Genomic DNA, 14,216 nt, shown 5'->3' with positions numbered 1-14,216 from the left:
TATTGCTCTGGTTTCCAGAGAGGTCCCACATAGTGTCTCCCCAGTACCTGACAATCTTCAGCGCCTGGTAGCTTCTTTCCTCTGCACTCCCCTACCTGTCCCCACCCCAACACCTGTAACCACCTCCCCTTCCCCGTCTATCAGCCTTCTTCTCTTGGACTGAACCTTACTGGAGGCTTCTGACTTGGACAACTAGGTCCCTTACTGGGTCAGAAAATATCATCAAAGGCCTTAAAAATGTATAGCCCCTGGGCCGGCCCCGTGGCTTAGCGGTTGGGTGTGAGCGCTCCAATACTGGCGGCCCGGGTTTGGATCCCAGGCTCGCACCCACGCACTGCTTCTCCAGCCATGCTGAGGCCGCGTCCCACATACAGCAACTAGAAGGATGTGCAGCTATGACCTACAACTATCTACTGAGGCTTTGGGGGAAAAATAAATAAACAAAAACAAAAAATTTAAAAATGTATAGACCCTTTGACAAAACAGCTCCACTTCTAAGAATTTATCTTAAGAAAATAATTCGTGTGCAAAGATTTAGCTACAAGAATGTGCATTATAAATAGCGAAAAATTGGAAACAACCCAAATGTCCATGAAAAGGGGATTGAATAAAGAAATTGGTAAAACAACACAATGGAATACTATACAACCACTGAAAATGATGTTGTGGAAGAAGATTTGATGCCATGGGAATATTTTCATGATGTAGTATATAAAAAATTAGATGATAAGATATTGTGAACAGTGTGATACAATTGTACTTGAAGGGGCCAGCCCGGTGGCACAAGCGGTTAAGTGTGCACGCTTGGCTGTGGCAGCCCAGGGTTCGCCAGTTCGGATCCCGGGCGCACACTGATGCACTGCTTAGCAAGCCATGCTGTGGCGGCATCCCATAGAAAGTGGAGGAGGATGGGCATGGATGTTAGCCCAGGGCCAGTCTTCCTCGGCAAAAAGAGGAGAATTGGCAGATGTTAGCTCAGGGCTGATCTTCATCACACACACAAAAATTGTTCTTGAAAAAATACGAATGTGGAAAAAGATTAGAAAAGTATTTACCCAATTATTAACAGTTGTTCTCATTGGATTATGAATTTAGGAGTGACTTTATTTTCTTCTTTGTGCTTCTCTGATTTTTTCCCCCCAGAATTTCTACATTAAGAATTTGTGACTTTTACAGCAGAAAAAAATCATTAATTTATTAAATGTTTTAAAAAGCCATTTGTGGGGGCGGTAACAGGAATTAACTATAAATGAGCATATTATTGGGGTGATGAAATGTTTTAAACCTAGATTATGTGATGGTTGTACAACTTGGTAAATTTACTAAAAAATGTTGAATTGTACACTTAAAATGAGTAAGTTTCCTGTTATGTAAATTATACTTAAAAGTTGTTTAAAAACTCTTTAACAAAAACCATTTGCTGGGCTGTCTGCCATTAAGGTCAGTCTTCTAACTCATGTCAAGGTCTAGGGGTAGGAATGCCAGATAAAATATAGGACACCCACTTAAATTCGAATTTCAGATAAGGAATAATTTTTCAAGATAAGTATAAAAATAAGTAATATAAGTTTAAAAAAGTCATGAACTCAATATAATTATACAATATTATTCCTTGTTTATCTGAAATTCAAATTTAATTGGGCATCTTGTATTTTTATTTGCTAATTCTGGCAACGCTAGTCTGCAGTCCTTGCCCCTGCAGGATCCCTGGGGCAGGGAAACAGACTTGGGGATGGACATCTGGGCTTGCATCCTCATCCACCCCCAAGGCAATTCTACAAAGTGGGACGGGGAGGAAGGAGAGTGGGATGGAGACCCCAAGAGCTAGAAACAGTAAGGTGAGAGAGGATGGGAGATAGCTGGGAGCAGCGGTCATTTCGGGTGTGGAAGGTGAGTACCTTGCTCAGGAAATGGGAGTGGCCAATAGCATTTTAGCTGGCCCAGAACCAGGGAGGTGTAACACCAAGGCTGGAGGTGAGGGTGGAGCTTACCCTTTGCTACGCCCCATGCTAGCCCTTCTCACAGGTACTCTATGTCCTGTATCAGCAACCCAGGGAGGAGGATGTCATTGCCCATTTTTACAGGTCAGGAAATAGATTTTAAGAGATTAAGTAAATTTCCAAGTTCATACAGCTGTTAAGTGGCAGAGTCTCAGTCTAGGTGAAGGTCTTTACCCTCTCATTGGGGTGGAGTCCAGTGGTTAAACCAGTCAGGCTCTGGGCTCTGATAACCTGGGGTCAGATCCCTGCGTCTTCACCTACTGGGTTTATGGCCTTTGGCAAGTTCTTTAAGTCCCCTGAGCCTCAGGTCCTTCATCTTAAAAGTAGGGATAATAATAATAATAATAACGTCCACCTTGTGGGATTGGGAGGATGAAATGAAATGGTGCAGGTAAAGTCTGTTGCCTGCTGCTATGTCTGCAGGGCAGGACGTGTCCTCACTGATGTGCCAGAGACCCTGCTGCTTGAGGATGATGGCGTGTGCCTTCCAGACACATAAATCAAGGACTTCTTGTTGGGGTGTCCTGGGTCCTCAAGGAGTTCACAGGAGAAAGAGGACATGATTGTCTCTGCCTATTTGGGGGAGACCCTTCAAACCTTGGGAGACCTCATCTGGCACTGCACCCAGAGAGCCTGGGTTCTGCTCTGGCTCTGCCGCTTACTGATTGCTTAACCTCCCTGGGTCTCCATCTCCTCATCTATAAGATGGACTACATAATATCTACCTTGTAGAGTTGTTGTGAGAGCTATACTATGTTCATATATATATATATATATATATATATGAACAGGGCTTTTCAAAAGGAAGTCGCTCAATAAATGTTTACAAAGAAAAGGTGGCAAAATGTATGTTGACTGAAGACTACTTGCTGGAGGGAAGGTAACTTGGCCAGGCTCTAGTCCATGCCCCTCCTTGTAGCATGTAAGTCCATTGTGTCTTGTTATCTATCGTTTCATGACCTCAAGGCCAAGAGGGCCTTCCAGAAGCACAGGGTTCAACCCTCCAATCACAGAGGGGAAACTGAGGCTCAGAGTGGGCAGATGATTTGCCTGAGCTTCTATAGGCAGAGCTGGCCTGTGTCTCCCAGGCTCCCTCCTTCCCCACTGCTCCACTCTGCTTCCTGAGGCTCTTGTTTCCACAGGATCATAAGCTCCCAGAGGGCAGGCACATGTGCACCCTCTGCCCACTCCTGGACATGCATGTTCTGCCCAGAGAAGACACTCTGGAAGAACCTGCAGACATGTGGGATGTTACTGGCTATAGCTGTCCTTGCACTGTTTGTTCATGTGGCCTTGACTCCTGAACAGGCAGGCAGGAACCCCCTACAGTCCAGGAAATCCTGGGCCTCGCTTCCAGATCCCAGCAGGGAGGTGGGGGAGAGGATAGGCTTCCTTTTTAGCCATCCCCCTGAACCTCTTGCTCTTTTTGCTGCTAGGAGGGTAAGAAGGCTTGATGTGGGCCATTTCATGCCACTGGGAAGAGCTGGGCTAAGAAGCCCTGTCCTTGGTTCCCACCTCTGTCCCAGGCCTTCTGGTCACCTGCTGTCCTTTAGCAGGTAGCTGGCAGCTATGGGAGGCTCTTGGTCAATGTGGGACCTGCAGACTAGGGGACTGGCAGCTTTGCTCTGCTCTCTCTCTCTAAATAACATATATATATACACACATACATACATATATATATATATAATCCTTTTTTTTTTTTTTAAGAACCGTGACGAAGGGTGGTAGCTGCACCCAGAATAGTCTTTATTTTTAAACAAATTCACAGATTGTTTTAGGAGCCACGATGCTGGCTTTCCCCAGGCTTGGCCATTGCTGAGTGTGGAGACAGTGGCCTGTTCCGATTCTCTGGGCCAGGAAGGCAAGAGCTCGGAGGCCTGGGAAAGGATAGAAGGAGTCAAGGGTCAGGTAAGGCTCTCAAGTGAGGAATCACTGAGGCCCTCGCCTCCAGTCAGGCCCTCCTTGTTTTGTTTTTGTATTTTTGAGCCACAACTCTAGAACTGTTAGCTCGCAGAGCTGGAAAAGTCCTTGGAAGTCATCTATCCAACCATGCCATTTTACAGATGAGGAAACTGAGGTCTAGAGGGGTGGCGGCTTGCCCAGGCACCTGTCTGTTGCTCTTCTCCCAAACATCTCAAACAGTCCAGCATGACTTTATGCTGGATGCTGGTCTGAAACTAGTTTCGTCCTGCCCTAAGCCCAGAGGAGAGGAAATGGGGAAGGGGGGAAACGGAAGGGTGGAGGAACTGTTTTTCCACTCTTCCTTCTCAACTTCACCTTGTTGAACAATCCAGAAATGTCTCCAACTGGAAGGAAGGAAATCCAGTCCAATCCTCTCATCCTAGGTGAAGAAACAGAGGCCCAGAGAGGGAAGGGACTTGTCCAGGGTCACACAGGGAGGCCTGGGCCAAACTCCAGCATCCTGGGGGCAGTTTTCATTATACTCTGCATAACTCAGTCCTCAAGGACCTGCTTTTGCTTTGTGCCTTGGGGGCACATGGATTGTTTGCCCAGAAATAAACTCTCTTCTGGCACTTGAGCATATTGTAAACAGCCCTAGGGCAGGCCTGGACCTTAAAGCATCCCAAAGGAATGAAGGTCCAGCTTAAGCTTTGAAGCCCAGCTCTACGCTGGATGCTGTCACATCTGCCATCACATCTAATTTGGAATTCACAGAGTGTCAGAACTGGAAGGGACCTCAGAGAACAGAAGTTCAGGTCCTGTTTCCCAGATAAGGACACCAAGGCCCAGAGGGGAAATGACTCATCCAACAACACACCAGGACGGAGCTGATCCCAGGACCCAGGTTTTCTCACCTCCTGTCCTGTTTTCTTATTTTTTTGCAGTCCCCATGGTACCTAGCACTGTGCTGGCCTCATAACTTTTCAATATGCTCAACCAATTCTTGCTGAATGGAGTAGAAACAAGATGCCTCTGTGTACACGTTGCCCTTGGTAATTGATGAAAGCTTTAAAGAATGCATATTTCCTTTGATAAATATCTAGTAAATGTGTATTGCTTGGGCTTATCAGCTCAGTTCTTCCTTGTTCTATATTATTATCTGCCTGACGCTGTATTTAGAACTGGACTGTTTCCACCCCAGGCACTCTTTAGAGGCCAGCAGGGCCACTTAAGTATTGCTCCACCAGAGACCAGAGCTGTGGGCCAGACCACCCTGGCCAGAGCCTCCCAGAGCCTCTGGAATCCTGCCCATGGATCTGAGTATTTCCACCCAGGAGAAATTCTGGGTGAGAGTTTGGAGGTGAGGGCACATTCGAACTGGGTGCCTTGTCTATTCCCCAGGCAATGCTAACTTTAGAAGGCATGAACCCGGGTGAGTGAGAGGGCATGTGGAGGAGATGGGTGCTAGCTGTTAGTCCAGCAGTGTCCCTCGAGCAGAGAGGAAGGTTGCTTTCTCTTCTACTTCAGGTACTGGCCAGGACATTTCTCATGATTCCAGGTGGAGTAGCAACTCCCGGAGCCTCTAGCAGGGTTGCTCACCACTCCTCGTTCCACTCCCCAGCACTGATGCCTCCTTCTCAAAGTCCAATAGTGCTGCCAACCTGTCAGGCTATAGGTTAGTGCTGGGCTCTCCTCTGAGACTGACTTCCTTCTACCAAGAGGCCAAAGTTGCCCCTGGGTCCCAGGGTGAGAAGTTCCCCAGTCAGCTATTTGATCCCATCTGCAGGCTCACTCTACATGTGGAAACTGAGGCAGTGGTTAATGAGATAGCCTGTGCCCCCTGTATGCATGGTGACTGGTCTTGGCAAGCGCCTACTCTAGGGACTCATAACAAAAGACAGTTTTATTCTAAGTTCCTTAAAGGCAGAATCATCTCTATATCCCCAGCACCTACCACAGGTACACAAGAAACATGTGGAATGAATGTGGAGTTATTTAACCCCCACTTACCCAAGAAGGGGAAATCTGAGAGCTCAGCAAGGCCCCATAGAGTAAATTCTGGTAACTTCTGAGGCATTTGGCCACTGGGGGACTGAGGTGCTTATCTCAGGAACCCCCAGAGAAGAGGACTAGAGTATTGGGCTTGGGATCCCAGCTCCCCCAGGCCCTGTTCCTTGTGTTTGGGGGACAGAGACCTGGGTTTGAATCCCAGTTCTTGCTTGCATGAACTCTGTGACTCTGGGCAAGTGATTTAGCTTCTCCAAACCTCAGCTCCCTCATCTGTGGAGTGGGAAGTATGTAGCCAAGGTGCTCCATGAGACAGTTATTGACGTCCATCATAGCAGATGGGGAGATTCTTTCCCCATGTTCTGAGATCTCGAGAGAAGATATTTCAGAGTCTTCAGAGTCCCCAAGCCTTTACTGAGTATCTGCTATGTGCAAGGTGACATGCTAGGTGCTGGAAAGGCATAAAAAAAAAAAATGTGATCTTATCTCTTTTCTCAAGTGGCTCATACTCTGCTTGAGGGGGCAAAACATAAGCACTGAGAAAGCAAAATCCCCATCCAACCCAACCGCCCAAGAGATATCACAAGGTTGTACAAGAGTAACAGCAGGGCCGGCCCAGTGGCCTAGCGGTTAAGTGCGTGTGCTCCGCTGCTGGCGGCCCGGGTTCGGATCCGGGGCGCGCACCGACACACCGCTTCTCTGGCCATGCTGAGGCCGCGTCCCACATACAGCAGCTAGAAGGCTGTGCAACTATGACATACAACTATCTACTGGGGCTTCGGGGGAAAAAAAAATAAAAAAAATAAAAAAAAAAAAGTAACAGCAAATGGGTGGCACCATCATTATGGGACAGAGGCAGGAGGACCTCTGTCTTGGAGTGACATGGGATGACATTGTTGGGGCAGTCTTTTGCTAAGAGTCCATTGTCTGGTCAAAAAATGCTTACCTTGGCTTAATCTTTTAGCACTCATTCATTGAATTCAATACATATTCATTGTCTTTTTTTGTTCCAGGCAGTGTGCTGGGAGGCAACGTGTGGTTTCTGAGCTCAAGAAGCTTACAGCTTAGGGAAAGGGACGGACACTGAACCAATAATGCCATAAATAGATGTATATTTACAAATTGTTATCAGGGTCCATGAAAGCATGTATAACAAGGGGATCTAATTTAATGAAAGGACCAAGGAAGGCCCATTTCAGGAAGTAATATTTAATTGAACTCTGCAGATAAGTAAGAGTTGGCCAAAGAGAAGAGAGGAGGGGAGCATTCCAGAAAGAAAAAACAGTCTGTGCAAAGGCCCCGAGGAGCAAGGGACACACTATTCAAGGACATGAGAGAGAGCCACAATGGCTGGAGTACAGAGAGCTAAGGGAAGAGAGGTGAGGTAGGCAGGGACCAGATCACGTAGAAGCTTCTAGGTTGGTTTTTCCCCCAAGTTTGACGAGAAGGCCAGCTGCAGCAAAATCCCCTGGAGTACTTATTAAAAATGAAGATTTCTGGGCCCCATCCCCACCGAAAAATAAGCTCTGTCAGTGGGGATCAGGAATTAGCATTTTGAACAAGCTCCTCAGGTAATTTGTAAGTCCCCTAAAGTTTGAAAACCACTTTTCTGGGCCACATACGGATTTCAGGGACAAAACTGGAAAGATTTTAAGCCCTCCTTTGATTATATTTATGTTCTAAAAAGGTCACTCTGGCTTTGGGAGAAGGCTAGGATGGATGCAGGGAGTGGACTGGTCAGGAGGCAGCTGCAGTGTCTCAGGTGGAAGGTGATTTGGCTGAGAAAAAGGGGTGGGGATGGAGATGGGGCGGAGTGGACTGATTCATGAGATAGTTTGTAGGAAGAACGTTTGTCATTTATTACAGGAACATGTATGTATGTCATTTACTTTCTCTGATTAGATAAGTAGTACATGATGGTTGCAAAATTTCAGATACACAGAAAAAGATAAAGGAGAAAGCAAAGGCGAATATTTTGGTATATATTCTTCGATTTTTTTAGATACATACATACTCAGACATATGGATCTAGTTTCTTGTTCACAAAAATGGAAAAATTCTGTACTCTCTGATTCCTGATTTTCAAGAAAACAATATATCTTCTTAGGTCAATGTAGACCTATATCATTTTTAATGTCTGGATGGTATTCAGTGGAAACTGAATGGATGTGCCCTAGTTTATTTGCCAATCCCCTACTGATGGTTATTTAGGTTGTTTCCAACTTTTCACATCATTATAAGCAATCTTTTTCCTTCTATACTCATTTTGAACACAACAATGTTTATTTTCTTAGAATAAATTTTTGTTAGTGGAATCACTGGGTCATTGACAAACCGCCCAGGTTTAATCACATATACTCATATTGTGTCCTCAGGGGAGTTGTAGAGGGGGATAGCACCAAAGTCACGGACCGGAAGTCTTCCTTTTGAAGGCTTTGGACTCTTACAATCATACTCTGACCTTTCCCAGTCTTTCCTTTCCCCGGCATGAATGCGGTGTGTGCGGTCGGAGCTGGAGGGTTCAAGACCTGTCCCAGCCACCACCCCCAGCCTGGCGTCCTAGCTGGGGCCTCCGCGGCCCTCCCAGCTCCTAGGAATCCATCCCTAGTTCCCCTCCCCCACCGCGGGAGGGCGTGTTAGGGAGAAGCTTAGGCAGGCAACGATTGCACCATCCACGGTCTGAAAAGGAAGTCGAGGAAGAGCAAGGAGGCAAGTCGAGCGTCCCAAAGGCAGAGCCACAGCAGCCAAACCCGGCCCCCTGCAGCGCTCCTTCTACTACTACTCGCTGGGCTCCGATCCCTTTCCTTCCACCCCTCCCCAGCCCAACCCTTTGCTGGGTACCGGCTCTTTAAGAAGCTGTCACGGTGGCGCTGTTGGTCCCGCCCGGCAGGGAGGGCCGAGAGGGAGGGGAGGGGTTGGCAGTGGCTGAAGCAGAAAGGGGGGGGGGGGTCTAGATCTATTTTTAGCTCCGGGTCGGGTCACGTGACGGGAGTGACGTCTCCGAATGTTGTTGTTGGTGGCGGCGGCGAGCGGAGCCGGAGGAGCCGCCGCAAAGATGGAGGAGCCGTCGAGGAGGCGCTGCCGCTGCTGCCGCCGCCGCTGCTGCCGCCGCCGCCCGCGAAGCCGGAGCTCGAGCCGCAGGGGGTGAGCGCGCCACACCACCCTGATCCCATCTCCCCCGGCCCCCCGGACGCGAGGCGGCGCCCCCTCCTCCTGCCCTCGCTGCCTGTGGGCTCCCCGCGCGCGCGCCGCGTTCCGCGCCCCCCTTCCTTCCTCCCGACGCCCGGTGCCAGCCGGCGCCCTCCGGGAGCATCGCCAGCCCGGGAGCCGGGCCTCGGGGTTACCGCGCGCGCCCCTCCCCGCCCCTCCCATGCAGGGGCGCCTTCCCCAGGTAAGGGAGGGGCCAGCCTTCCCGCGCCCCGCGCCCCTAAATGGCCCGGAGACCGGCCGGGGCTGTCTGATTTGTCCTCTCCCGGGCGGCGCGTGTTGCGTTGCAGTGCGATTTGAGCTCGGCACCCGGATTCTATGCAGACCCTTCTTCGCTGGACACCCCTTTCTTGGTACTCTGAGGTGAGGGGCGCTGCCCAGCCCGCAGCGCTTCTACCCGTACCTAGGAACGCATCTTTGATTTTGTGTCCTTGACTTCCGTGCATGAGGAGGGGGCCTGCGGGCCCACTTTACTTCTCCTCTCTTCTATTATTCTCGCCCCCTCCCCGGTGAGGCGTTACTGCGTTTGTTCCCACCCTCTTCTCCTGTCTGACACCCTGGAGCCAGAGAGAGCAAGCTAGGCGATGAAATGCAGCTCCCCCACTTCGTGTCTGGGGTAGATGCCCCCCATTTTTCATCCTGGGTCTGTATCTCATGGAGGCGGAGACACTGCTTGTGCCTTTTAACTTGGAGGAGGCTGCTTCCCAACCCCACCCTTCTCTGGGGGCTCTGGGGAAGATGAGAACGGGCTGAGTGATAAGTAATTAATCTGGGAGTCTGGTTGGTGGGGAGGGAGAAGAGGGGTGGTGGGGGTGCCCCATTTGGGGGAGGAGGTGACCACCTGATATCCCCACTGTTGGCCTTCTGAGATGAGGTGTGTCTCTAAAGAGGAAGGGTAGCAGCTGCAATTGCTTTTGGGGGGCTGCTCAAGAGACCCACCACTCTGACAGTGACCACTGTGCTTCTTGGGGCCTGGAATTAGCTTTGGCGATTGGGGGTGGTGGTGATGGTGATTGGGTTCAGGGTCCACCTGGAAGGGGAGGACGGAGCCAGATCATAGGAACAAAAGGAGACAGGGGATGGGAGATCAGGAGTCTTGGCCGGAGGGACCCCCATCCAGACTGCCTTGCAAGACTGGAGCCTGGGGCTGGGTCATGCCCTGGACCTTCTCAGGTTCAGAGGATGTAGGCAGGGAGGGTTCTCAGCCCGAGTTCTGGGCACCAGAGCCCCTGAGCTTATGCTGGCTGTTGAGATGCTAGGCTAGGCTGGGAATGGTGGGTGAGCCATGTTGGGGGCTGCCTGCTTCTTCATTCCAGTCTTCCCTCCTTCCTCTCTCTCCTAAACACAAAGCTTGGGGAGATCTTGGTTTGCCTCCTGCCCCTTCTCTTGAATCCTCTCTTTGCCCTGTGTCCCCTTGGACTTGGATCTGGGCTATGTCTTGACAAGGCAGGCAGGGGTCTCTCTGAGTTAGAGGGGTGGGCCCCCCAGCATCTGCACTCTGCCCTGGGAATGTATGCACTCCGGGAGCCAGAGAGACAGACACTAGGTACAAGTCACTTGGGGGCAAGGATGGAGAACATGTTAGCTCTGTGTCAGCCTCCCCCCAGTATGTCCTCCTCTTTGGCTGGATCCTGTAATTTGGGGGGGGCAGCAGTAGCATGTGCCCCACCCACTCCAAGTTGCTGCAGAGACAAAGGTTTGCTTTCCCTTCCCTAGAGGTGGCATCTTAGCTGTGAAATGGGGTCTGGGGATGGTGGGGATAGTTTGTGTTTCTGCAAGAGGGAGAGAGGGGATCAGCTAAAGGGGCTGGGGGGAGTGCAGTCCGTGCCGAAGTACCAGCTGCTCTTTAATAATTAATTCTTCCTACTCACATCCCTTTGAGGAGGGATGTCTGGAACATGGCATCAGGCTCAGCCAGCCTGCTAGAGGACGCACTCGTGTTGGTGGGGGGGTGGGGGAGAGACTGCGAGGGGGGGCGGTTCTTGGCATTTTTGGAGCACTGTTGCTTGCTCATGAATGAAAACCTGATGCAGCCCGTGAGGGGGCCTATTGTAGCCGACTTTGGCTAATTAAACTTTCTCTGCCTTTCTTTTCCCCACCACACCTCACCCTAGCCCCGTGTGTGCTGCCCCAGCCGTTTCTTGAATGGGGACCCTGTCTGGTAGTGCTGGGGAGGGGTATTATTGTGCTTGAGGTTTTAGGGCAAACAGACCTGGTCCTCTGCCCTCTGCCTCCACCTCCTCCCTCCTGCCCGTCTTAACCCCCCCACCCCCCCATTTTTTTCTAGAAATAGCAGCCTCCTCCATCTGGCTTGTGCAGATGCCTGGAGCTGCGTCTGAGCAGACAAACAGAAATGGGCCGATTGCAAAAATGAATTTGTCAGCCTGGTGCCTTTTTTCCTCCCTTGTTGCCCTCCCCCTTCCCTTAGTGTGGGGCCTGGACATCCAAGTCAGCCACCCCTCGGGGCCCCGATAATCCCAGACTTCTGGGCCCAGCTGAGGGGAGGCACAAGGTGATGGAAGCTCCTGGAGGCTGGGGAAAGTGGTCTGCTGTGGCCCTGGTCAGGGGATGTCAAGATGAGGGTTCTTTGTGCCTTAGACTGGGATGTCTGGGCTTGTAGCTTTCTGAGGAAGTCTTTGGGGCAGATCTCAGATTGTGAGCAATCTCTGGCTCACAGGATTTGGTTCAGACAGCTCACCTGGCTGCCTGTGACCTGGGGAGGGGACCCCAGCCTCGGTGCTCAGGACTTGGGCCTGCCTCTAGTGGGGCCAGAGCTGGTGTGTTGGGAGGGGGCTGCCTGGTGGTGCTGGAGTCCAGGTTCCTGAGAGACCCTCAAAGAGACACCAACTCCCCAGGAATTCTGAGGGAGTTGTTTGAAGGACAAGCAACCTGCAGGGCAGCATTGTGAACTTGTGGCCTTTGGGGCATTACATTGCTCCATGTCTCCCTCACTTGTCTGCCCTTCTCCTCCCACCCTCTGCCAGAGTTTTTGTTGCTCATGAGTGGGGTGGAGGGTGTCCCTCTAGGGTTTTTGCCCTACCTACCCTGGCTTAGCCCTGAGCTTGTAAGGTGAGATGCAGTCGGTTTCCCTCATTCTTTGTCCTAGCTGGAGCTGGGAGGTGGGTTTGGATCCCGGAGTGGGACAGAGGTCTGACTGGAAGAGAGAGTTCATGGGGGTGGGGCAGGGCCCTGGGGTCTGCCTATTTACCACGTCGCAGAAGCCGGGCTGCTCACTGGTTTGGCATCCAAGTCTCAGGTCATCCAGGAGCCACACAGCTCTTGGTCCCTGACTGCCCACCGAGACCCTTATATAACAATAATCAGCAGTGAGTTTCTCCGGCAAAGGAGGGAGCAAATAGCTCTGGTTTTCACCATCATGCTGCCCTTTTTCCCCTTCATGCCCTACCCAGACAAGAATCTACTCCTGTCCTGATCAGGCTGGGAATGCTGCTTTGTTTCCCAGGGAGGCTCCTCTTCGCTCGGAGGCTTGACGAGGCTTGGCAGACACTCTCTGCAGGTGGACAGGGGTCCAGGGGTCCTGCTGCATCCTGCAGGGTGGTGAAGAGTGCAGCCTAACTGAGCCCACAGGCAGTTCTAGGAGCCCCTCCGGGTCTCTTCTCCCCAGGAGGTGAGGGCGATGGGGGCTCGGGGCTGATCTTAATCTAGTTTTTGTGTCTTTGAGGCTCTGCCCCTTCTGAGCATCCTGTGTGCGTTTTACTAAGGAGAGGGGCTGGGCCGCTCAGCTACTGGGAATCGTGGGAATTTCTGAACCTGTGTTCCCCAGCCCACGGGAAAGGGTGTGAGCAGGACTGGGCGCCAGCCTTGGGGTGGGCACGGGCTGAGCTGCCTGCCCACGCGGGCCCTGCCAGACACCAATAGCCCCACCTGCCGAATTCCTGAGCTTGGCCCCAGCCCTGCTCAGCCTCTTTTGTCCTTGCCCCACACCTGTGCCTGCCGGTAGCAATTCAGCCCCTTCATGCTGCTTCCTTGCACCTCCCCATTTGAGTGCACCTTTCTCCAGCTACAGACTCCAAACTCTGTGGGCGAGAGCAGGGGGCAGCAAGCCTAGGAAGACCTCAGGTGTGTGCACGTGCCTGTGCGTGCATGTGTGTGTGTGTGTGGTCATGTGTCCCTGCCACGGCTGACTGCGGGGCTCCTCGGCTCCAAATGGGCCCCACCCCTGGGACTCCTTGATGAGAATGCAAGACTTACTGAGAATTAATCCTGCCAGGAGGTGGGGCTGTTCAGGGGGCAGAGCTGATTGCCTGTTCCTAGCTAGGGGAGCAGAGTTAGGGCTTAAACATCGGGCTCCTCTCAGCCTCATCTGATTGCTTCCTGCTACCTTGCTTTCACTGGGTATTGGAGGACCTGCCTTCATTTGGAAGAAAATGAATGAGATAATGTCTAGGGTGGATCATGGGCTGTTAGGGATGGGCCCAGGTGGGTGCATGCGTAGTGTCTGAGGCTTGAGGACTAGCTATGGGGCTGGAGGGGGTGGGGAGCTGGAGGAGTGGGGTTAGGTTGGCAAACTCATGATCCTGTAATACTGGGACATCCTCCATTACTATATGCTACACAGGCCTACTGCTGGGCCTTTCGGTACCTTTGTACAAACTGGAAAAAGGTGTCCCTTATTCTGGGCGGACTCAGCCTGTGTCAGACCCCTGGCTTGGCAGGCAGAGCATGGGCACAGGGTACAACTTGTACAACACACAAAAAGCCCTGGGCTTGGGCCCTGGGCCCCTAGTCTGGGGGGCCCTGGATGTGGGGCCTTTCCAAATTCCTGGAAACAGCATGGGTTATGGGTAGAAGAGGGTTGGTTACCCTCTTTCCCTGACCCGTTGTTGAATGGGGGAGACCAAGACAGAGCACGTCGCATTTCCAGAGTTGGGTGGCACAAGAATCAGAAAGTAGGGAGAAGTTGAACTCTCCACCTGAGAGTCCCAGCTCAGGCTAGGGGGTTGGGATACCAGTCTCTCCCTTAACTTCTGCCAGGGTCTCCAGATCTGCCCTGTATCTCCCCACTGCCATGGACAGAGTTCAGAAGCCTCCCTGCGCTTTCTCCGTCGGTGCACGCCTAGTCCCACATCAAGCACCCTC

General features: G+C 51.4%; 2 protein-coding genes across 4 annotated transcripts in view; one reads left to right on the top strand and one right to left on the bottom strand.

Annotated features, from left to right (window-relative positions):
• HROB (homologous recombination factor with OB-fold) overlaps nt 1–9,281 on the bottom strand; it is a 30,103-nt gene extending 20,822 nt beyond the window's left edge. The window contains exon 1 of the mRNA XM_014789070.2: nt 8,906–9,281. Coding sequence (XP_014644556.2) covers nt 8,906–9,281 — 376 coding nt within the window. The remainder of the gene's footprint in view (nt 1–8,905) is intronic.
• The window catches only part of HDAC5 (histone deacetylase 5), a 38,124-nt gene continuing 32,804 nt past the window's right edge, over nt 8,897–14,216 (top strand). For all 3 annotated transcript variants that reach the window (XM_014789066.2, XM_004432546.3, XM_004432545.3), the window contains exon 1: nt 8,897–9,053. The gene's annotated coding sequence lies outside the window, so the exon portion shown is untranslated. The remainder of the gene's footprint in view (nt 9,054–14,216) is intronic.

This window comes from Ceratotherium simum, chromosome 16 (assembly GCF_057802395.1).
Source record: "Ceratotherium simum simum isolate JZ-2026a chromosome 16, ASM5780239v1, whole genome shotgun sequence".
Lineage (NCBI taxonomy): Eukaryota > Metazoa > Chordata > Mammalia > Perissodactyla > Rhinocerotidae > Ceratotherium > Ceratotherium simum.
The sequence above is the reverse complement of the archived record's forward strand: the minus strand, read 5'-3'. Positions and strand labels throughout refer to the sequence as shown.